This window comes from Tupaia chinensis, unplaced genomic scaffold, assembly GCF_000334495.1.
Source record: "Tupaia chinensis unplaced genomic scaffold, TupChi_1.0 Scaffold000492_1, whole genome shotgun sequence".
Taxonomy (NCBI): domain Eukaryota; kingdom Metazoa; phylum Chordata; class Mammalia; order Scandentia; family Tupaiidae; genus Tupaia; species Tupaia belangeri.
The window spans coordinates 58,843-82,432 of NW_006160004.1; the positions used below are offsets into that span (position 1 = coordinate 58,843).

The window sequence follows — 23,590 nt, forward strand, 5'->3', positions numbered from 1 at the left end:
AGGATTGCAAGGGGGTGTGGCAACCCCTCAGGGTTTGCCCACCCAGAATGTTCCTGCGGAGGGGAGGCCAAAAGCTGGGAACTGCATCCTCCGGGGAGAGCTGGGGGCTGGGGAGGACTTTGAGGACAGTGCCAGCTGGGATGGCTCTAGGGTTGAGCGGACAGGCTTCCCCCAGTCAGGGCGTCTTTACAAACAGTGGCGTTGAGGGAAAAGCAGGCACGTACGTGTTGTTGTATCCTGGATGATCCAGATCGTGGCAGATGGCTGCTGTCATGAGGATCAAGATGTCCATTTGGGAAAACTTCTCCTGGGTTGGAAAGCAGATTCAAAGTTTTTGCCCTGTTCATTCTGTGGTTGGGACTTGGCGAGGGGAGTGGATCAGAATTGGGCAGGACGAGTGATATGGGTAGAAAGAAGCCATCACGGCCTCCTGGCCTGGTGGGAGAGGACCTGCCGCCTGGGAGAGGTGAGGAGGTGGGTGCCCTTGCTCATTTAGCTGTAGGCGCTGCCTCACCCACTGGGGTGCCGACGATGGGGGTATTTCCTTGGAAGGGGAGAAGCTGGATGGGACAGATCTGCCATCCCTGGGAGGACCTCCCCCCAGAAGTGAGGCCTGGGTGGCCAGCGGGGTGGGACCCACCTGGAGACCGCAGAGCCACACCATGCTGTACATCATCTGGGTCACGCAGAAGCAGTGCCGGAAGTTGTGGAAAGGGTTGTTCCTGTAGTTGTCATGCACGCAGAGCTGCGGAGAGGTCCAGGGTCTCAGCCGCCTGCACCCAGGCTGCCTGCCTCTCCTCCCAGTGCCCAGAAGACTGCTGTCTCAGATGCTCTCATCCCAGTCAGAGCCCAACAGTAGCCCTGCATTTACCGCAGTTGTGCTCCAGAGCACGAGAATATGCAGGGCCCAACACAGCCCCTGGGGCAGTCTGGAGAGAGGTTCCACCATGGCTTTCACCCTGGAATCACAAACTAGGGTGTCCCAGAGGTGTCTGAGAGTCACACTGGAGCATGGGGTTGGGTGCAGGGGAGAAGAAGGGAGCTCTGGGTCTTAAATGACCATGAAATCTTTGGTAGGCTTTAATATTTGGTTCCGAACAATAGTTTAACTTTTTAAGAAAAGGTCTACTGGGAACCAGCAGATGGCATAGTGGTTACATTGCTGGACACCCAATGGCTAACTGTGGTTGAGTCCTGGACCCGGTGGCTTCTAACTCACACCAGGTACGGGTGCGTGCGTGCCCAAGATCCCAGGAGAATGGAGAAGGGACTGTAGCGTGGCCACCCCCCAGGGGGATGGGGGTGGTGATTTCTTGCTTTCTGTCTCTCTCTGTCTCTCCCATGAGTGCATGTGCCCTATAGCAAAAAATCTTTCCCAAAAAAGGAAAGAAAAGGTCTGCTGAATGCACACTCAGGCATCTTGCATACTCACAGCCTCTCTGCCATGTGCCACTGCTGTAGAACACAGGCCCGCACTGGCCCTTCCTGATTCCTATCGTTTTCTCTCTCACTAGAGCAAATGTCTAAGGGAAAAGAATGTTCTGGTAGAAGAACAGAAATGGGCCAAATGTCCTTGAACTTCCATGAAAATGCCCCCCCTCCCCCGCCCCTTGCAGGAAGCCCAGAGCCATCGGAAGTGCCCAGACAACCCATCCAGGCACAACTCACAGAGACTACGTGCTCAGAAGGACCAGCGCGGGCCCGACACTTACCAGCCACCTCTTGAGCGTGATGGGGTTGATGCTGAAGTCCCTGACCAGGCCGAGGTCATGGTACATGTGCTCCAGGCAGCTCAGCATCTGTGGGCATGGGAGCAGGTCAGCAGCAGGCGAGCGGCCACCTCCCCTAGGCTTCCCTCCACTGTCCTGGAAACAACCCAAGGCAAGCCTCGACTAGCAACCAGCTGGGAGAGAGGCCTGCCGCTGGCCCTTCACGGTCACCCAGACAGGTGTAGGAGGTTGAGAGGGCAGGTGGGACTGGAGGAGCAGGTTCAGAATTGACAAGAATTGAGTATAAGAAAGAACAGGCACCGGATAAGGAGGTGCCCCTTTTGCCACATGACCACACTGAAATGACTATTTCTACACGTGAAAATCCATCTCAGCAGCTCACTACACAGGTTAAGGTTCTAGGGCACCTGAGCATCACACAGAGAAGGCCCTTTTCTTGCCCAAGGGGACTGAAGAAGCTTTGATGACTTCATCCAAAACACACAGAACTGCACTATGCTCCTCTGGGGCCCTGCTGGGACCAGACACGTTAAAAGTCTAATTGTAGCTTCTGGAAGGGGAGCCTCTGCCTGGTGTGGGCTGCTCCTCCTCTACTGGTGTCACTGAACTCTGTCTTCTATGAGATCCTGTTCAAGTTGAAATAGATTTCGTTTCACATCCCAGAGGATTTATTGTCATTGTTGAGATCTATTTAAATACAGCCCAGAGCCCTGGAGCTCACTCAGCTATGAAGAAAAAGATGAAATGACTTGAAACAAGGAGATTTTAGCAAAAGGGAACTTTGCTTTGAGGGACAGGCAGGCTATGGGTAGAGAACAGTCATTTGCACAATGGGCACACGTAGACACGCCTGGGGCACATGGGCAACACCCAATCAGGGCACCTCTGCCCAGGGCCACACACCTGCCTGTCCCTGTCCTATCTACAGCCGCCTCGACACCTGCACAGGGCAGTGGGCTAGCCCTCCGGGAGCCTGCATGCTTCTGTTGGCCTCTGCTCACTGTGTGACCTTCTCTTCCCAAAGGGGCATGCTATGGCTGGGATGTGTGCCCTGGCATCCTATGCTGAAACCCGAATGCCACTGTATTTGGAGAGAGAGCCTTTAGAGGTATGATGAGGGTAAAATGAGGTCACACGGGCCCAATCCAGCATGACTGACGAGACTATGAGAAGAGGAGATGAGGACACAGACGTGTACAGAGGGGTGGCAATGACAACGTAGGCACACAGGGAGGAGATACCATCGGCAGGCCCAGGAGAGGCTCAGGAGGAATCAGCCCTGCCGCACCTTGACCCTGGGCTTGCAGTCTCTGACTGAGAGAACTGTTGTCACAGACTTTGGGCCTAACAACAGTGACACTCCGTGGCAGCACTAGCAGACTAAGACAGAGGAGGTCATCAAAATCTACTTTCACTTATTATGTAATTTGTGAGAACTGGAAATCCTGCAAGGAAGGCGAGTTTCTGTAAACCCAATCCTATAACGGAAGCATCTATGAGATGGCTGTGAAGGGAACAGAGACCTGGGGACTTGCAAACCATGTATTTGGAAAACTAGGAACTGTCCACTCGCAGGCCACACAGGGGAGCCTGGGCTGTCACATATGGTTATGCTTATAGCACGCCGACCACATGCTCGTCTTTTGAGGGGACAGTGCATTCACAGACCAGGCAGTGTGCAGGGTGCAGGGTTTTGGAGATGGTGGCCCTCGAAGGTGCCCCTTACAGAGTGGCAGGCATCTGGGGCCTCAGTGTGAGAACAGGAGGATCAGCTCCCAGGCCACTGGCCAGCTGCTGCCCAGTCACTGGCCAGAATCTCACCATCCAGAACTGCTAGTTCCCTCACTGCCCCGGATGCTGGCCCTCAGGACCAGAGGAGCCCCTTGCCCCTGCCCCATTAGCCCAGACACCGCTCCAGGCAAGCTCCGAAGAGCTGAAATGTTTGCTGTGAAATCTGTCAAGAGGCAAAGACGACTGGCAGATGAACCATCTGGTGGCACGCGTGTGATGTCTGTGGGCGCCTTGAAACAAAAGCCACGAATCTGCTCCTGTAGCCCCAGCCTGAGCCCTGGGAGGGGAGCGAGGAGGCTGCTCCTGGGTGCTGCTGCAGGTCCTGGTCAGAGTGGGCTGGATGGTGTGACAGTGGAGGACTAAGGAGGGGATGAGGGCAGCTGCTGCAGCTTAACGAGGCAGGCCATGCTGGCTGCTGGGCAGCCCCGGGAAGAGGCCCTCACAGACCAGAGGAACAAAGGCAGCGTGGGCTCATGTCCTCTGATTTGGGATGGGTCGGGCACTGTGCTGGGCTGCCAGGTAATCTGAAACACCACCACTGCAGGACCCCAGGGCCCAGCTCCCTGTGGGAGGCCAGAGCAGACGTGGGCAGGCTGGGCTGTTCAAATTCTGAGGCGTGTCCCTTTGGTTGTTTATCTCTGCCACTCATATGTCAAAATTTCGGGCATTCTCAGATTTGCTGTAAGCCAGGCTCCTGTCTTTGGGCATCTCCGGTTTAGAAGTAAGACAGATACTTCTTGGAGGCAGCAGGAACCCCTCACCAGCCTCCTTGGGGTGCCCTTGAGTTCTGTCAGGCAGAAGTCACAGGCATGGGAGATGCCACAGGGAAGCTGAGCCCAGCTGCAGGAAGCCGCTGCCTCGCCCACGCCCCAGCCCTGATGACTGCCCTACATACACTCTGCAATCAGGACCCAGGGGCGGCCTTTCCCTTAGGGATGCCACGTGGGGCACCTTTCCTGTCAGCGGCAGGTGGTGCAGGGCTTGAAGGGCTCTACAGCAGGAGGTGGGTGCTTTGCCATCGGTGGCCAGCTTTGCTCCCACTCCAGCACGGCGAAGCTGCAGTGGCTTTGGGATTGTGGTTCCTGGATGCTGCTCTGGGAGTGGGGCTGGCCTACCTGCTGGAAGTGGGAGCCTGCAGGTTCTAAACCAACCCATACTTGGCCTGGAGTGGCTTCGCCCAACCCCAGCATCTGCTGAGGGAGCAGCTCTAATACTTCTCTTCAGAGCTCCCCTCTGCTCAGCCGCCCAGGCTCAGTGCTCTTTCTGACTCAGCATGTGCCTAGCCAGCCACAGCTACAGGTTTAAAATGTCTCCTGCTCCTCCTGTCTCAGCCCACCTGCACCTCAGAGCGGGGGAGCGGATCGCTTGTGTGGTGCTGGATGTTTTGAGCATGTTTGCTGAGGTGCAGCCCCTCTGACAGCCTCTTCTCGCATGAACCAGGTGGGGAATGGAGGGCAGATCTTTGCATTTCTGCCGGTACCACCAAGGCTTCTCCTATACCAGGAGAGCCCAGCTATGAAATGTATGCATAGGAGATACCAGCGCCCGGGCTCAGCAGCCTGGCTCTGTGAACGCCCAGGGCACAAGGCCCTATCCTACCCATCTGGCTAGTGAGCGCAGGCGACCTCGCTCATGTGAACCGCCTGCATTTCTGAGTTACGGAGAAGCTGCAGTGAGCCCTTCGATTGAGGAGGGCCAGAACTATCTAGCCTGGCATTCACGCTGAGGGGATGTTTTCTATCTTGGCGTGTGGCAATAGAGGGGTTTAACCAATACTAGATTAGACTAAACCAAAGCAGCTCTATTTTTGTGTTTCTCAGCAAATAGGAAATTTCAAAGAACTATCTTGCTGTAAAAAATGACTCCCAGTGCCCTGAACCCCACATTCCCCCCATCTGGCTTCCGCATAGCTGCCTGTGCCGTGCCCAGGCCCAGCACTTGCTCTCGGTGGACCGCTCCAGCTGACGCCCCTGACTCCTCGCGATTTCTGCCCCAAAGCAGGGGAGCTCTGCTCCTTGTGCTGTTCCTTGTTGGCACAGCACCTGTGTCCACAGGTCCAGCAGGTATCCTGGGGGACCAGCACCCTGAGGAATCTGAGGACCTGGAGGCGGCTCCTCTCCTAGGGGAACCCCCACCGTGATGCCTGGAGCACTCCTGAGCCTATGAAGTGTCTATCTGAACTGAGACCTGGAGAGCAGGGCCAGCGGCGGCACAGCGGTAACACACTGAACACATGGGCGGGACCCACACGTGGGACTGCGGGTTCGGCTCTCTGGTCAACTTGTCCATGCTGGAGCACCGCCATGATCCCAGCTGGCTGGGAGCGCTGTGGGGGCACCATGTGTGAGACATGGTTGACGATGCCTTTCTCTCCCTGTCTCTCTTGCTCATGAAGAAATAAATAAACTTAAAAGAAACTCTTGGAGAATCAAGGTTGTTTTCCTTTGTGCAGAATAGGACGGGGAAAGCACAGACTAGGAAGCACAAAAGGGATGGTCCCCAGGAGGGTCCCGCAATCCTGAGGCGTCCCCTCGGGAGGCTGGCGTCCTGGATGCCCCTCACTTACCTCGTTGGGCTCCCAGAGCCAGACGTCGAAGGTCGGCTTCCGCAGGGCTTCTATGGTCTCTGGAGAAAGCAGGTACTGGAAAGGACAGGAGGTCGGCATTACCGGGGCACCGCGGGCTTTCACACGAGACAAAGGCTGTGACCTCAGATGTGCACGGTGGGCACTTTCTCCCGACTGCCCTTTCAAAGACACCTGTGGACAGACTCAGACTACATTTCTCTGGAAGTCAGAGGGAGGAAAGCCCATCAGTGGCTGCGGAGGCAGGGCAAGAAGGGTGTGGGGGAATGTTCTGGAGAGGGTCACAGGACACTGGACGTTGGTCAAAATTCACAATGCCCCCACACCTAAAGGTGAACTGTACTGCCTGTGAATTAAATCTCCATAAGCCTGACAGTAAAAAATATAATAAAGTGAAACCAGGGGGAAAATTCACTTGGCATAAACTCAAACACAGACTAAGAGGCTATTCTGAGTGTCTCCTGCTGGGACCGGCCCTGACTCCCCAACGGTGCGCTGGCGGACAGGGCCTGAGGCCGACGCTGGTGCTATAGACAGCGTTAGGTTAGACTGTCATAAAGGGTGAGGGCAGAAGACAATGACAGAGCTGGGCCCGAGACACTCTTGCCCTAGGTCTTTCTAACTGTTTGTTTGTTAAAAGGAAGTGTTGGGCCGGCCCTATAGCCTCGCACTTAAGGGAGTTGGACCCACATGGCTGACCTTGGCTTGAATCCTGGCCCCTGTGGCTTGGACCACATTTGGGGATTTGGTGCCCCAAATTCCGACAGGATGAAGAAATGGAGAAGTGATTGCAGTATAACTGCACCCCACTGGGGGGTATTTTCTCTCCCCCCCTTCTGGCAATGAAAAAAAGAGAAACTGTTACGTAGGACTGACACCTTTTGTTTGGGTCTAGGCAGTGCCTTGACTCTCCCTGGAGCAGGATTATGAGAGCTTGGGTCCTATTTTCTGATGAAGAAAGGTGCTAGTTCCCACGCTCGGACAATATCCAGGGTGCATTCTCATTGAGTGGGGAAACCACTTTGGCCCTACTGGCTGAAGAGGGGCTCTTTGCCCCCACCCAGACTGAGGGCAGTGGGAAGACCTGCCTCTGTGGGGCTCAGTTCTCCTGTGGCCAGGATTTTTCTCCCTCCTTCCCTCATGAGGTAAAGCCTTCATAGGTGGTCAACATCCTGGAGAGCCTTCCTTTTTTTCCTGTTATTTAGTTTTTGCTCTAGGGTGCATGTGTTCACCAGGGACAGAGACAAGGAAAAGTGAGAAAGCACCCCTAGTAGGGGATGACCACACCACAATCCTTTCTATATTCTCGACTTGGGGCATGTACACATGTGCACCTGGTATGTTTTTCAAACTGCTGGGTCCAGGACTTGAACTGTGAAGTCAGCCACGTGGAATCTAGCCAAATCCCAACTCAATTCCCACAGCACTGTTTCCCTCCCAAGGCCCTGGCTTCTCTCATAACCGAGAAGCTTCTGTGACAAAATAGCAGAACTTCCCCATGCAAGTACGTGTTGTTCAGAGACTGGAGATCCAATGAAACAGGTTTTAAAAACTTACTGAGTTTCTTCTTACCTTGGGGTAAGTGGGGACATCACGTGGAGGTGTCAACTTCTTGTTGGTATCCAAAAAACTATACTTGCAGGGACAGTTGGTCCTAAAGAGAAAAAATAAAGATGAGTCATGGCTTTGGTCTTGGGGCTCCTGTACAGCAGACTATGGGGACCTCATCAAGGAGAAGACAAACAGAGAAATCCAAACCCAAGCCAAATGCCCACACTCCACACACCCACTGGTTTTATTTTCTGTGGGACAGTAAGTCCTGAAGGCAGTGGCCTCTCACTGCCACATCCAAGGAGCCTGCCTGGATCTCTTATATCGCATCAGCCTCTTGGAAAACTCTGAAGGCCAGACGATGAGGCTAGCCTCTCTTCTATGGAAACATCAAGAAATCTTTTAAAAATGATACAAGCAGGACCAGCGGGTGGCGTAGTGGTTAAGGTGCGAGACTCCCATACAGCTCACTGTGGTTTGACTCCTGGACCCAGCAGCTTGCAAATTACGTCGGGTATGTGTGCATGGGTGCCCAAAATCCCAGGAGGGGAATGGAGGAGATGGGATTGTGACATGGCCATCCTCCCTGCGGCATAATTTCTTACTTTCCTCCTCACTGTCTCTCTGTCTCTTTCTGGTTAGCATGTGTGCTCTATGGCAAATACCTTAAAAAAACAAAAAGACAAAGGCAAACACTCTTATTTTAAGACATCCAAATGACGCAAGAGTAGATAAAGTAACCAAAGAAAAAATAAAACTAAGCCCTTGTTTAACCTACTTCCCCCCCACCCCCCAATCTCGCACCCTGGAAATAACTTCTGCTAGCATTGGTGTGTCCTTCCAGAATATTCCCAGGCCTGAACACACAAGAACAACCACCTGTACTTCCAAATGAAAGTGCAACTGGACCAAATTTACTTTGAGCTTTTTTCCCCGAAGCTTAACAGACTCGTTCTGCGTTGCTTCAGTTTTACTGCAGTGAGCATGTAACCTGGCCCCTGGTGGTGAATTTTCAGGCTCTCTGCTATTTCCCAGCTGCACACCACGCTGACAAATGAATGTCCTACCTGACTGTGGTTTTCTCCACTCGTCAGTATTGGCGATATCGGCGTTTGCCACATGTGAACACCTAGCTGGTTTGGGACTCAGCGGGCTGGGGCAGGGGTAAGCACATCAGCGAGCCAAGTGAATGGACGCTCACGTGATGTGTAAAACAAGTTCCGTCTCTGCCGAGAGCACGTTGAGCCTCTATAGTCAGAGTAATAAGGAAATCCCTGTGTCTTCACTCTGGAAATTGATCATTTTTTAAAAAAATTATTTACCTATTTCTTCTTCGGAGAGAGAGAGAGCCCCCAGCAGGGTCCTCAGCCATGACCCACCCCCAGTCCCAGCTGGCCTGGGTCACAGGCTCGTACATGGCCAGTATGCTCAGGGCGGTCCCAAGACTTGAACCCAGGACTCTTCCTGTGTGGGTCCAGTTATATGTACCACTGTGTTACCCACTTGGCCTGGGGATATTTATTCTAAGAAAAGAATCAGATGCAAACAAACAGTTCTAGGCACAAAGATGTCCATCACAGCGGTTTTTGTTGTTACTAAAACACGTAACCAAACTAGAAGCTACCTGAATGTCCCCGAGTGGGAAATAATTTAAATCACTGTGGTTCGTCAACATGATGGATGATTATGTCATCCTGAAAGTCATTATGACTATAATGTGAACAGGGAACATGAAAAGGAGTGACTATACTGTGAAAAGGAATGTTCCATTCGGGACGCACTCAATGGTAAAAAAATGAGGAGAAAGAACACGTGCGGTGGTTGAAAAGAATGCTGGATCGTGGCCTTCAGGGGAAAAAATCTTTGAGCTATATGTTGGCTAAAATGTAATTCATTGATTATTAACAATGTCGTAAGTGAAAAACATTACAAAACAGTATTTTTTAGTTGTTTTCTCAAGTTAAATCTGTATACATAAAACAAATTTGAGAAGCTTTGCATCTTGACTTTTATTTTCTTTATTCTTGGTAGAGAATGTGTGCACACAAATTAAAGGGGGGGGGGACAGCCTCCACAGGGCCCTGATCCCCCTCCTCCAGTCCTCCAGCCTATCGGGTCCTGGCACTCCCATGCATGCCCTGTATGTCTCAGGCGGACCGTCCTAGGGATTTGAACCGTGGTCAACATGTGGTATCCAGTTTCTCATAAGCAGCACATTACTGCAGTTACAGCACAGAGCTGGTCCTGTGTCTATATTTAAATTGGGGGGCATTGGTGGCTGCTGTCGTTATTGGTAACCACCCCCGCTAATCCCCATGATATGGTTTGGAAGTTTTACAATGAGCCTAATCTATTTTCAAACTCAGAATAATCATTCTATTTCCTTTTCAAAAAGAGTCTCGAGTATTATTTTCTTGGCATGCTGCTGTCCCTTCCTTCAACTCCAAGTTTGCAAAGATCATCAGAGCAGCTCTGACAGTTTGATGGTGGAGGGATTCCGGCCCAGATTTAGCAAAACAACAACAAAAGAAACCAATAAAATGTACAAATCAAATGATTTCCATGTCATCCTGTAAACAAGAAATCCTACTTACACGGCTCTGAGCAGTGACAAACTTGGTCTGTGCAGTTAAAGAGGCAGGGTGGCGTTATTATTATGTCTTCTCTGCTTTTAAGCTCTTTGTGTAAGTCTGCACACATGGGCTGCCCCTGAATGGTCTGCAACCCCAGGAGGGTACGGACACCTTCAGCAAGCACTATGGTCTGACTGCTGGGATGCAGCTGGTTTCTCGCAAAGCCCACTGCTGGGCGCAGATAAGGGTCTGCTGGGTATCAGTGCCAACCCCACCTCACCAAGCAGCTCCCTGAACCCCACACCCGTTGCCACGGGAACAAGCATCCTCCAGCGCAGAGCAGCTAGCACGCGTCTTTTCTTTCCATTTTGTTCAGAGCTTATTTTTGCTTTCATTTCCTGAGCTCCCTCCTCCCCTCCCCTGGGGCTCTGTCCAGTGGTCAAGGCTATCTGTGTAAGATGAAAGTGGAGACTGCAGATCCCAGAGCCCTCCGTTGTCACCCTATGTTCCTGCAGCCCTTCCTGCCCCTCAAGGGACCCGGTGCCATCCACATCTCACTCTGCCTGGCACAGTGCTGGGGCCAGAGTAACAAAGCCCCCGGTGAGACCTGCACCCAAATAGGAGCTGGCAGCCTGCTCTTGCCTCTTGGGGAAAACCACGTGAAACCTCCATCACTACATTGTGAGTCTCAAACAGGGAGATGGCAGCCTGCGGGGAGGAGTGAGGGCTCCAGCACAAGCCCGATGCTGTCCTCAGAGGTGGGCTCTGGCCGTTTGCCATTCCTGCCCCAAGGCCCTACTGGGTGTGCCTGTGTGAGGGTCAGCATCGTGTGGTCTCAACCCACCTGGAGCCTTTGTTCTCTCTGCCCCCTGGAGAGGCGAGGGCGCCCTCGCTGGGCTGACATGCTGGGAAGGGCAGCAGTCTGGGGAAGCCATGTTGAGCTTTACCCAGGACTCCGATCACGGCGCAGCGCTCGCAGAGTAAACAGAGCCCTACAGCCAGCCAACACGACAGTGACGCCAAGGGCTACGCTGTCTATTCTGAGCTTCCACAGAAAGAAAGGGGTTTGTGGGGAGACACCAGGGACCACTGGGCTCCTAGACTAGGGCCTGGGTGGAGGATGTGGCTGTGGGCTGGACCAGAGCCCAGGACACCCCATTTTCTTTCTTCCTTTTTCTTTTCTTTTTTTTTTTTTTAGGGATTTCTGCTATAGGGCTTGTGCGTTCGCTGGAGAGACAGAGAGATAGAAAGTGAGAAATCAGCCCCCAGGGGAGATGGCCATGCCGCAATCCCCTCTCCTCCATTCTTCCCTCAGGATCTTGGGCACATATGCACATATGCCCAGTGTGAATTTTAAGCCACTGGATCTGGGACTCGAACTGTAGTTGGCCACGTGGGAGTCCAGATCCTTAATCACTATGCCACCTGCTGCCCCCCACGTTCGGGTTATAAACGTGTAAGCAATGCTCGAGATTTTTACCCTGTTCTCTTGGATTGAAGAGTTCTATTTACTGTCTCTCACCTCCGAGGGACGCTGTGGAACATCTGCGGGACTGTCACCTGAGAAGCCTCATGACTCACTGAAGTCTCCTTCTTTTTGGCTTATGGCACTGTGAGCTCTAAAGATGCACTTTTTGAGGGAGTGGGGAGGAGCACTCGAAGCTCAGAGCCCTTAGAATCCAGCTTTGCCCCAGCCAGTGCCTTCTGAAGCCTCGTCTCTCCGCTCCGGGTTCTGAAATTGGTGTATCTTCCCCACGGGGTGGGACTGTGTCCCTCAGAGCCACACGTGGAGGTCTGACCTTGATGCCGTGGAGGGAGGGCGGCTGTGATGTAGTCGGGATGTCTGAGTAGGGTGGGCTCTGATCTAACATGAGCGACCGTACAGTAAGAGGACTCTGGACACAGCGCGTGCGGAGGACACCACGTGAACGTGACAGAGCTCAGCAGGCTGAAGGAGGCTGAAGGCTGCCCAGGGCAACCACCAGAAGCCAAAAGGCAGACCCAGAAGGAGCCACCTGGAGCCTTCCAAGGAAGCGCGGCCTGCCAACAGCAGTGATTTTGAACTTGGGCTCCAGAGAACTATGAGACAATACATTTCTGTTGTTTTAAGCATCCAGTTTGTGGTAATTTGTATCGTAGAAAAGATTACAATCGTAACAAAACTTCTTTGCTTTTCCCTTGCACCGACCTGCAGGACCAGCAGCACTAGAAACCACAAAAGGAGGGGTAGTGGTTCCTGCTCTCACCTGGTTTTCTACAGAAGTTGGGGTGGGGGGGTGGTGGAAGAGCCTTTGGGTGCAGGGGTGGGGGTCTTAGCAAGGGTCCCTTAGCCATGGCAAGGGCAAGACCAGGGAGGTCAGAGGCTGTCCCACGGCTATTCCATGACTGCTGTGGCTGGCAGGGGGGTTGTTTGAGGAGGGCAGTGAGGCTGCAATCTGGAAACATTTCTTGCAAGTGTTGGTGGCACATGCTGGCGGGTGAGGTGGTGCTTGGTAGTCCTCAGTAGTGTCCTCTCCCCTAAGGCGACATGCAGAGGACTCTCTGGTCCCTTAACGAGCCTCCCCAGGATGCAGGAGGCTAAAGGTGAACATCACTGATTCTCCAGAAGTGTGAATTCCTTTTCCCTGACTTTCCCCAACTCCTCTTTACCTGACAAGTATGTGTGTCGTGAACAGGGCATGGTCCCTGTGGCTCTGACAAGGGCTACGCCTGCTCTGCCTTCTTCTCTGTGCCCCCCCCTGAGATACCAGGACCACCGGCTGCAATGGACCAGGCCCTGTCACATTGCCATACTCCCCCTCTCAGCAGGTTACTCTCAGCTTTTTAAATAAGGGACTGGTCTTTAATATGCTAGGTGGCCCCAGGACAACTCTGCATTTGCACAGGGCTGTCCTTACGTCTTGAGACCCATCGGTAGCTTCAGTGGTTATTCAGTAGCAAGGAGTTAGAGGGGGTGATGAGCCACGCAATTACATGTGGTCTTCTGGGTGGGTGACTGGGATGTGTGAGTGGGTGCTGGGAGTGGTCAGAGGACCGCAGCCGTTCACAGTAAGTACTCAGTACGTGCCGTCTTTATCGACCCATGTTTGTCACCTGTGTTAGTGCAGAGCTCCCCCTACCCATGGGGATACTTTCCAGAACACCTGTGGATGCCTGAGGCCAGGGATAGTACCGAATCCCATACACACTGTATTTCTTATGATTTCTTATACCCCTGTATAAAGTGAGATGCAGTATTAAAACTAGAATAAATTTCTTTTTCCCTTTTCACAATTTTGCAGGTGGAAGATTTGTTCTTACTAGAGCTCTTAGAAACCTCAGCATACGATTTTCTTCTTCTTCTCGTATCACATCAAGGACTTTCGTTCCCCTTTCACTTACAGGGAGCACTTTATGGCTTCTCATTAGCATATCAAGTTGCCAGCCTCACTTCTCTCATGCTCTGGGGCCATACTAAGTAAACTAAGTTTCCTTAAACACAGCTCTGCCGAGTCATACCATCTGATATCCTGGACAGCTCCGAAGTTCCTAACGGCGGGGAGCGCACACAGCGTGGGTAGGGTAAGAGGGACGACCCACGTCTAGGCAGGAGGGCGTAGGGCAGCATGAGATTTCACCACGCCACTCCGAATGGCGAGGACTTTGAAACTCATGTATTGTTTATTTCTGCGATTTTCCATTTAATATTTTTGGACCTCGGTTACCATGGGTAACGAACCAGGGAAAGTGAAACTGCGGTTAGGGGGGACGACTGCACTGTGCATCTCCTTTGTTTGAACGCAGTTGACTCACACTGGCTGTGACCCTGGTTTCGGCAGAGGGTCCTGCTGTACTTTTGAAGGAGGCTAATCAAGGCTGGGGCATGTGTGCAGCAATTACGAATGGCTGCCCACCTCCCTGAGGAGCACCAGCAGGTGACCCTTGTCCTGAAGAGCGTGTAATGTCTGTATCCACGATGGCCAGAGCGCTCCTGCATCGTGCTGTGTGGACATGACGGAGGCAGCGGGGCTGCTGCGGCACAGGGACGCTCATCACTTGTAAGCCAAAAATCTTTTCCTCTTATTGTTCTCTTTCTTTAAAATTGATGTCGACTTCTTTCAAGCTGGATAAGTCACTACTAAGACTTGGAGCACTGGAGGATTAGTCGCTATTGTACGAAGCTGCCTTCCTAGCTGCCCTCTGCCACGTGACTCTCGGATTGTACGAAAGCCATGCCACGCCGTCGAAAAGCAGATCTTAGCAGAGAGGATCCTGCAAACATGCTGGCTCAAGCCGGAGTATGCTCCAGTCACACCAGCCTTTCTTCGGGGGAAACAAAGCACACAGCCCCTCCACCCCATTTCGACACAAAGCCCTCCCTCTCCCCCCTGCCTAGGCCAGGCTGCTGGCAGGCTTTCCCACTGCAGACCTTACCTGTTGCTTCTGGCTGCCAGTTCCTCCCTCATCTTTTTAATGTCACTCTTGCATTTCTCGATCTCCACCACCTTCAGTCCTTCCACTGGGGACAAAGAGAACGAGCAAGGAGTTACCACGGATAAATTCAGGAGATCTGCGGGGCTGGTAACTAGGGGCTCTCGGGGAGATGGCTCAATGCAGAGAGGTTCCCACTCTGGCCCAGGCTGCGGGTGTTCAGGCTTCTCCCCCCAACTTCCCACTCAGCTCCTTCACAACGACTCCAAGCGGCTGGCATGTCCCATGCTGGGCCTGAACCATGGCATCCACCTGCTCCCTGAAGGTTTACTCTCCCTGCACCTACCACCGCTTTCTCTCTATACCCCTAAGGCAAGCAGAGGACGCGGGACAAAGAAGTCCTTTATCCTCATCTCCCTCTTAAAAAAAAAGAAGGAAAGGGAAAATGAGGCCTTGGTGCATTACGGTGCAGCTAAAGTTACAGCCTGCAAAACTACAAGCTTTCTCAGCAAGGATTAAAATCTCATTAAGATAAAAGCTTTTCATTTTAAGGTCCCCCAGAGTAGTTAACCTGGAGAAACTGTTGACTAAAAACAGATGAGAAATAAAGAGCAAAGTTAAAGATCAGCAGAACCTGGGCTTGGTGGCACTCCCGGGGTCCCCCTGTGGAAGTGCACGCCTCAGTGGGCGGGAAGCTGTTTTCATTAACAAACACAAGGATAGGTGCTCCTGCCTCTGAGCAAGGGTTAAACTTGAAGACATTTGCTCCTGGCAGCTGATGTTTCGCCAGAAAGGCTGCCTTGAAGCAAGCAGTTTGGCAAAGGCTTTTAGATCAGTCAGTTCATAAGAAATAAAAAAGATTAGTTTTGTTACTTTGTAATCACATCTCGATTTTTATGCAAAAGGACACTACCCACGATGTCACTGCAGTACCCTTTCTGTCAGGCTTGGCTCTGAATAACTGCTAAAAATAAAATGTGAATGATTTCTAAAGGAAAAATACAGCAATGCATAGAGACTTCCGCTGGTTTCTAAAACCCCCTCCCACCCCAAAGAAGTACTGCAGCTCCTAAGAGAAGCTCTTCCAGGGTAGAACCCCAGGGCAACCTGGCTGGCATCAGGCCCAGGTGGGTATTCCACACATTTGGGGGGGCAAAGGAGGGAGGTGGGTAAGCAGGGCGTGGCTTCTGCAACACATTGCTTTTTTCTGCCCAGAAGGACGAGGAATCCAGAGGGTCAGATATTCGCGTTTTGTCCTGGGGACTTGTTTCTGTACATAGAATGTTCTCCACCATTTACTAATCTGACAGCAGGAAGACAGGAGGACAGGAACTGGGGCCGGAAGTGCTTATAGTTGGGAGGCAGGAGAAAGCTAGCAAATGGACGTGGGTAAGGGGGCTGGAGCGTCTGCCCATGTGCCAGAGAAAAACCTGATCAGGGCAAGGTCATGTAGGCCGGAAGTCAGCGAGAGAAGTCTGGCTGAGTAAGCACATTTGATGCAGCCAATGAGACAATTCAGTGGGCCCAGCTACATCTGACATAGCCAGTGAGAAGAGAGCAATCAGCTGGCCCAGCCAGTGATCAACCCACATGACCTAGATTAAAAAATTATAAATCTCTCAGAATGCAACTGCCAGGGTCTTTTGAGCCACTCTTTCTGTCTGCTTAGGCCCGCTCCTACCTCTTGGGAGTGTACTTTCACTTTCACTTAATAAATTACCCTTTCCTTTCATGATTGGCTTGTTTTGTTCAGTTCTTTGAAACACCAAGAACCTGGATAGCTTCACAGAAGCCATCCACAACAGCTGGAATCGGTGCAGTGCACTGTGGGTGGCCCAGTCCGGGTGTCTGGCTGCTGGGGAGACACCTGAGGTCTCATTTTGTTCACCCAGTAGGAGCCCACACCCTGCTCTGGAGCAGGGTGGCATTTCTTGTACTACGAACCCCTCATAAGAGTTGCTCGGCTTATCTTCCCATAACAGACACCTAAGCCTTTAGGTTTGTACAGGGACCAGGAAACACTCTTAGTCCTCTCCAAACGGCAGGGCCCCAGCCCCTGTGATTGTGGCTTGGCCACTAGGACCCTGATAAGAGCAGATGATAGCTTCAACATCAGTGGGAAGCAGGAGCTCAGTCGTGTTGACATCTGAAAGTCAATGGATCTGGAAATGTAGAAAGTGAATAGATCTAGGAAGAGGTGGGTATGCTGTGTAGTCCCAACAGGGTGGCCACGTCCTCCACTCAAGGGCCATGGTTACATTTATTAGGCTTTAAATACCACTCATCTGAATACAAAAGAACATAGGAGCATTGTAGCAAATGTAGGAAATACAGAACATGTCAAAGAAGAATATTTAAAAATTTATCTATGACCCTATAGGCCCAGAAAGCAACCCATTTAAGATGAGGGTTGGCCCTTATGTTCACGAGTTTTTCCTCTGTGCAGTCAATGCACATGACAAAAAAAAAGTTTGCTTCTCTACTGAACACATCCATGTCTTTTTTTTTGCTTGTTAGTAATCTCTGAACAATACATAACAATATGTAACAATTTACATAGTATTTATGTTGAATTAGGTACTGAGCATAATCTAGTGATAATTTATAGTATCTTGGAGGATGTGCATAGGTTATATGCAAATCACATGCCATTTATAGAAGGGACTTGATCGTCGTGGATCTTGGTATCCTGGGGATGTCCAGGAACCAATCTCCCGTGATACCCAGGGACGACTGTACATGTACTGGTGCGTGTCTTCCTGGGCATTCCACATACCACCCCCTCCCCGGCCTGGGCCGGTCTATCCATCCATCTACCTTTAATTTTAAAAGACAAAATTGGAAGCGTGTTATTTTGTCTTCTAACTTGCTATTCTCACTCCTCAGTAAGTCATGAGCCTTCTCCATGTGAGTAGCGGGGTTCCTAGCTTACAGTACTCTCTTCCTCCTGGTAGCAAATGTTTACTCAGATCATGTTTTGCTGCTGAACGACTTTGCAACAAACCTATCATTTCTTTAACTTCCCAGTGCAAGGGGCCGTTTTCACCTACTGCCTGGTTTGGTGGGTGCGTCCTATTTGGACTGTATTGATGCTGGAGTTCACAGAGATCAGCTTCCTAGCCATTTATTGGGGTGATGTTAAAATTAAGCTTTCTGGATGACAAAGCAAAACAATGCTAATTTGTATTCCTGAGATTCAGAATTGATGGCAATTAAGTTTATGAAGACAGTTTGCCAAGAAAATTGATAGTGAGTACCAAGATGGCAAAAGCGATGCATTAATCAATGGAAGAGAAAACATGTCATGGAGTTAAAGAGCTGGAAGAGGATGTAGGGGGAGGAGGAGGCCTGGAGATCAAAGGAGCAGGGGCGGAATTGGCGCCAGCCACCGGGGCTCCTCCAGGACACCAGGCTGCCTTTCAGAAGATTCCACAGCTCAATGCACTGACCCATTCCAGCCCACCTTCACCCCGGCCCAGAGGAAGAAGCACTACCAGGAGCCGAGACCTGGGGCCCATGCCTGACTCTGAGACCTGTGCAGACTCTGGCAGGAGGACTCCGGAGAAGAGACTGCAGGCTAATTCCATCCATTTTGAGGCCCATACATCTGCCCTCAGACTTTAAATACAAGTGGGCATATATCCAGCACTAAAGTAGAGGCTCCGGGCCCACGGGGAATGCTAGGGCCCTTGGCAGACATGACTGCCGTTTTCCTCTGAGCAGGCACAGACCCTCAGAGATACTGGGTTGCAGGGTTAGCATCATCTGAACGCCCTGGCTGTCCAGAACCTTCCTCTTGGACTTCAGGTCTCTAAAGGAAAGGCTTCCAGAGTGATTTACTAAAAGAGAAATGCTGGTGTTGGGGGCAGGGGCCTTGGCAGCAGGAGGAGCTGAGCGGGTTGCTAAGGGTTTTGCTCCTAGCTCGGAGCTGCCTTGCTATGCTCTGTCAAGGCTGCCATGAATCTGGCCAGACTGCCCGTTAGCTTTAGAGCCAAAGGAAGTTGTTAAAAGACACATATAAATAGAGCTGTGTTTGGACACTTCCTCCATGGACTTCACCGGGGACTCTGCATCAAGCACACTTCCTGAGTGACAGAGGGAAAGTGCACTTTGATTCCAGCATCCCCTCTGGGTCATCTGCATGCTAAACATTGCCCTGGAGGGGGGGGGGTCACCTCTAGCTGGGGTGCACTGTGTTTGGGTTTTGGTCTAAGCCCTGGGCATGGGACAAAGGATGCATCAAGCAGAGCTGCCCTGTACCCACAGAGTGCACCAGGAGGGAAGTGAATACAGAGGCCTGTGACATTTAATCTCCAAACAGGACAGGGGGAGAGGGTCTGGTATTCTGTGCTCATCAACCAGTCTCTACCCTAGGAGAAATCCCAGCCTCTTTGAAGAAGGCTAAATATTTCATATAAAAAGAAAAAAAAAGCCTTTGAAAGTCAATGAAGAGGAATGGAGAAATCTATATTCAATTCAGAATTACATATTTAAGAAGGCCAAAGAATAAGCAGGAAATTCCATTTGAAACAGTCCCGCACAAAGTCATGTGGCCCAGAGACAGTCAATTTTAGCTGCTGCCTTTAAGCAGAGAAAAGCAAATAACAGCTCACTTGCACTAGGTGAAGCTGTGCATGTGCACACATTGAATGTTCACATATGCCCATGCAGACGGGTATGAGTGTGTTTGTACACTCTGCTTACACACATGAGCGTGGGTGTGTGTGTATGAAAGCACCTGCATGTGTCTTTCTGAGAAGTCGGGCCCTCAGTTCCCCAGCAGCCTGCACAAGAGGCCCAGGAGCTGTCCCTGCAGTGTTGGCCACTCACGCCCCCAGCTACAGCACTGCTATCCTGGGAGTTCTCTGGGACTGGTACTCACTGGGGCCAACATGGGTGCAGCAACCCCAGCCACATCGGTACTAACATGAGTGCCTTCGGAGACTGGGGAGCGGTTAGTCAGAAGGACCAGGAAAGGACAATTCCAGGGAACCAGCAGTTAGCGTAATGGCTATGTCGCTGGACTCCCACATAGTCCACCGCGGTTTTCGTCCTGGACCCGGTGGCTTAAAACTCACGCCGGGTGCGTGTGCGTGCATGCCCAAGATCCCAAGAGGAGAATGGAGGAGAAGGGATTGAGGGTGACCATCCCCCCCGGGGGGTGATTTCTCGCTTTCTGTCTCTCTGTCTCTCTCTGTCTGTCTGGCGAGCGCACGCGCCCTATAGTGAAAATGTCTCCAAAAAAAAAAAAAAAGAAAAAGAAAAAAAAAAGAAAGGACAAGCCCAAAGCTAGTAGAGTCTAAACATGGCTGCCTCTTGGGGGAGTGAGCCTGGCAGGCAGCCAGCAGGACGTGCGGAAGCCCCTACCTGATCACTGCAATTCCCTCTCTTACCCCTTGCAGCTCCGACCATTCTCTCCTCCATCCCACTCCTCCCACAGTACCTTGGGCTCTGAGGTCAGAAGCTAGTACGACTAGTAACAGCCAGGAAGTTTTACTAGTAGAAACACCGGTGATTTTGATCTGTGCAGTGGGCCTGAGTGGGTGAAGGCGGCAACATCTTCTAGGTAACCTATGTGCATTTACATGAGGGCTCTAGGGAAAGCCGCCTTCCCTCGGGGGGAGAGCTGATTCTGGAGGATTCTAGGGCTAGCACAGGCTGAAGGGCCATGTCCTGCAGTGGCCTTCAGCCCCCATGCCACTTGCAGGGAAAATAAAAGCATTTTTAATTAGGGTCGATGGTTATTCTCCATGGGCAGATATTTGAAGCCACACAGGATTATTATTATTCATGTTGACATTGCCACATTTCTCAGTAAGAGTTTTAAAAATTAGTAAATGGGGGCTGGCAAGTAGTGTGGTGGTTAAGGTGCTGGACTCCCACATGACTGACAGTGGTTCAAGTCCCAGACCTGGCAGCTTGCTTTCTTACCTTTCCCTCATCTCTCTCCGGTCAAATAATAATAATAATGATAATAGTAAAATTAAATGAATAGTTCTTTGAAAAAAAAAGAAAATTAGTAAATGGCCTCTCCAACTTGCTTGTTTGTACTTTCCAGGAAGTGTATCAACCTGTCACTTAGTGGGAGACAGCCGGTCGAGAGGCTCTGAGAAGAGACACCGCAGGGCTGGAGGGCAGGCAGAGGTGGAGACGCCGACTGCCCCAGGGCTGTACACAGAGCCCTGATGTGTGGCGTTCGCATCTGTAAATGTGGATTGTGACTTGGCAGCAAACCGCTTTCGTGCTCTTTGCTTGAAAGCCTGTCCCAAGTTTGGAGAAATCGCTATTTGGTGGCCTTGGTAGGAAGCCCCCGCCTCAGAAGACGGGAATACCCAGTGCTCGTCTAGTGGGCTGAACTGTCCCTCAGAAAGGCCAGCAGATGGTGAGGAGGTTAAGGTGTTGGATCCCACACGGCCGACTGTATGGTTCAAGCCCCAGACCCGGCAGCTAGAGAAACATACCAGGTATGTGTGTACTTGTGTGCCCCAAATCACAAGAGGATAATGGAGGAGAAGGGATTGTAGCACGGTTATCCCCCTGAGGGATGTCTGTCTCCAGTGAGCACACATGTCCTATAGCAAATGTGTGTGTGTATACATACACATTTTTTTAAGAGAGATTTTTGCTATGGGCGTATGAGCTTGCCAGAGAGACACAGAGAGGCAGAAAGCAAGAAATCACCCCTCAGAGGGGATGGCCATGCTGCAATCCTTTTTCCTCCATTCTCATCTCGGGATTTTGGGCATGCATGCAAATACACGCGGTATGAGTTCTAAGCCGCCGGGTCCGGGACTCAAACCATGATTGACTACATGGGAGTCCAGTGATATATTATGCCATCTGGTGGTGCCAGCAAAAATTTTTTTGAGAGGTTTTTGCTATAGGGCGTGTGCACTTGCCAGAAAGACGGAGAGACAGAAAGCAAGAAATCACCCCCCCCCCCAGGGAGAATGGCCATGTCGCAATCCCTTCTCCTCCATTCTCCTCTCAGGATTGTGGGCATGTCACACACACACCCAGCGTGAGTTTAAGCTACCAGGTCCAGGACTTGAACTGTGGTCAACTATATGTGAGTCCAGCAACATAGCCATTATGCCAACTGATGGTCCCAGAAAATATTTTTTTAAGTAAGAGATATGCTCACATCCTCCCCCTGAAACCTGAGAGCACAATTTTACATAGGAAAAAAGATCCTTGTCAAATATAATCAATTAGGATATTGAGATGGACCCTTCTGGCTTTGGACCCTAAGCTCACGAATAAGTATCTTTAAAAGAGATAGGCAGAAGGACCAGCAGATGGTGTGATAGTGATGTTGCTGGACTCCCATAGTCAACTGTGGTTTGAGTCCTGAACCTGGAGACCTAAGACTCACGCCAGGTGTGTGTGCGTGCATGCCCAAGATCCTGAAAGGAGAACGGAGGAGAAGGGATTGCAGCATGACCATCTTCCCTGGGGGGTGATTTCTCGTTTTCTGTCTCTCTGGAGGGTACACACGCCTTATAGTAAAAATCCTCTCTCTCTAAATAAATAAATAACTAAATAACATAAATAAAAAAGAGAGATAGGTAGAGGGAAATTAGAGGCACAAGTGAGGATGGCATATGAAGCTGGAGGCAGGCTGGAGTGATGTGGCGTTCCTAGCCGAGAACACCAAGGGTTGCCGTGGCCCCCAAAGGCTAGGGGGGAGGCCCAGCACAGTCTCCACTACGGTTTCCAGAACGAACCAGCCCTGCTGACACGTTGATTTATGGACCTCTGGCCTCCTGAACTGTGAGAGCACAAGTTCCTGCAGGAGCCCCTAGTTTGGGGTACTCTGTTCTGGTAGCCCCAGGATGGTATGCACTCTTTCTCTGGCCTCCCTTGCAGTTAGGGTGTGGGTGCAGAGTTTGCTGGGTCCAGACTTCAAATCTGTAGACAGCGATGTGGAGAAGCAGCTTGCTGCCTGCAGTAGCGGCTGTGGGGCTACAGGGAGCCCAGGGCCCAGAGCGAGGGGTGCTAGGGAGCCATAGCAGCATCTGCGTCTCAGAGATAGTGGCACTGGCATTCTCACACCATCGGCTCTGCCTGGGATTTGGGCATTGCTCCTGGGCTGGGCCAGCAACCCTGTTCCCAGGCCCTCAGAGTGGCCCAGGGAGCTACACAAATTCCTTCAGGGAAACATCCTTTTCTGCTAAAGCAGCCCCAATCAGCTTCTGCCACAGCCTCTTGTCCAGTTTGTCATCAAGCACTCCTCATGGAGTTGCTAGTTCTCTTTGATCAGCTGTGAGGAAGGCCACTCATTCATCCCAGAGGGCAGGCAGCAGCGGGGGCAGCCCAGTGAGGACCCCAGGGCGGGTCCCAGTTAGCTTTCTGACTGGGGAATGACCTTGGGCAGGTCACTTAAACTCCTAGTGGCTTCCTCTGTATCAGTAGAGAATATAAAACCGTCTTGAAGATCCAGTGATTGACAATTTTTAAAATGTCAACACATGTGTGGAAGTATAAACGTGACTGGAAAATCGTGTTTCAACTTTTTGTGTATGATCTTTAATTTTCTTTCTTGAAAAAATGACAAGCACTTCAAACAGGATACAAAAAAATGGCATTCAATCAATCTTATGAATACAAATCAGAGATGTTTTGACAATTCCAAGACTCCTATTAATGGCCTCAGGTTTGGGCTGTTTACGCGATCCCTAAATTGACAGATACGGTGCCCTGAATTGTTGCCTTGACGGTGGCAAGGTGCCCTCGGCGTGGCCAATGGTGAGTGGAATGGAGAACCATGAGGCCCACGGAGTCAGGCATCAGTCCTTGTATGACGATGAGTGGCTTCAAGACACTCATTGTCTCCTAGATTTGGAGTTCTCGGTCACTGGATCAGGACCTGAATCGACCCTCCTTTGCTTACAGGTTGTTTCACTGCCTCCCTCCCTCCCTCCCTCCTTGCCTCCCCCCCTCCCCCCCCT

General features: G+C 51.3%; 1 protein-coding gene across 8 annotated transcripts in view; it reads right to left on the reverse strand.

The window, feature by feature from the left end:
* The window catches only part of PDE9A (phosphodiesterase 9A), a 108,394-nt gene that overhangs the window by 13,482 nt on the left and 71,322 nt on the right, over positions 1 to 23,590 (reverse strand). For 7 of the 8 annotated variants that reach the window (XR_003550671.1, XR_003550669.1, XR_003550670.1 and 4 more), the window contains exons 7-12: positions 14,643 to 14,727; positions 7,678 to 7,759; positions 6,088 to 6,279; positions 1,713 to 1,799; positions 641 to 745; positions 225 to 307 (exon numbers count right to left, since the gene is read on the reverse strand). Coding sequence is in view for 5 of the 8 variants with exons in the window: in XM_014590861.2 (XP_014446347.1) it covers positions 225 to 307; positions 641 to 745; positions 1,713 to 1,799; positions 6,088 to 6,279; positions 7,678 to 7,759; positions 14,643 to 14,727 (634 nt within the window). In the remaining 3 variants the exon portion in view is untranslated. The remainder of the gene's footprint in view (positions 1 to 224; positions 308 to 640; positions 746 to 1,712; positions 1,800 to 6,087; positions 6,280 to 7,677; positions 7,760 to 14,642; positions 14,728 to 23,590) is intronic. The other variant, XM_006156360.3, reaches the window with a different exon arrangement.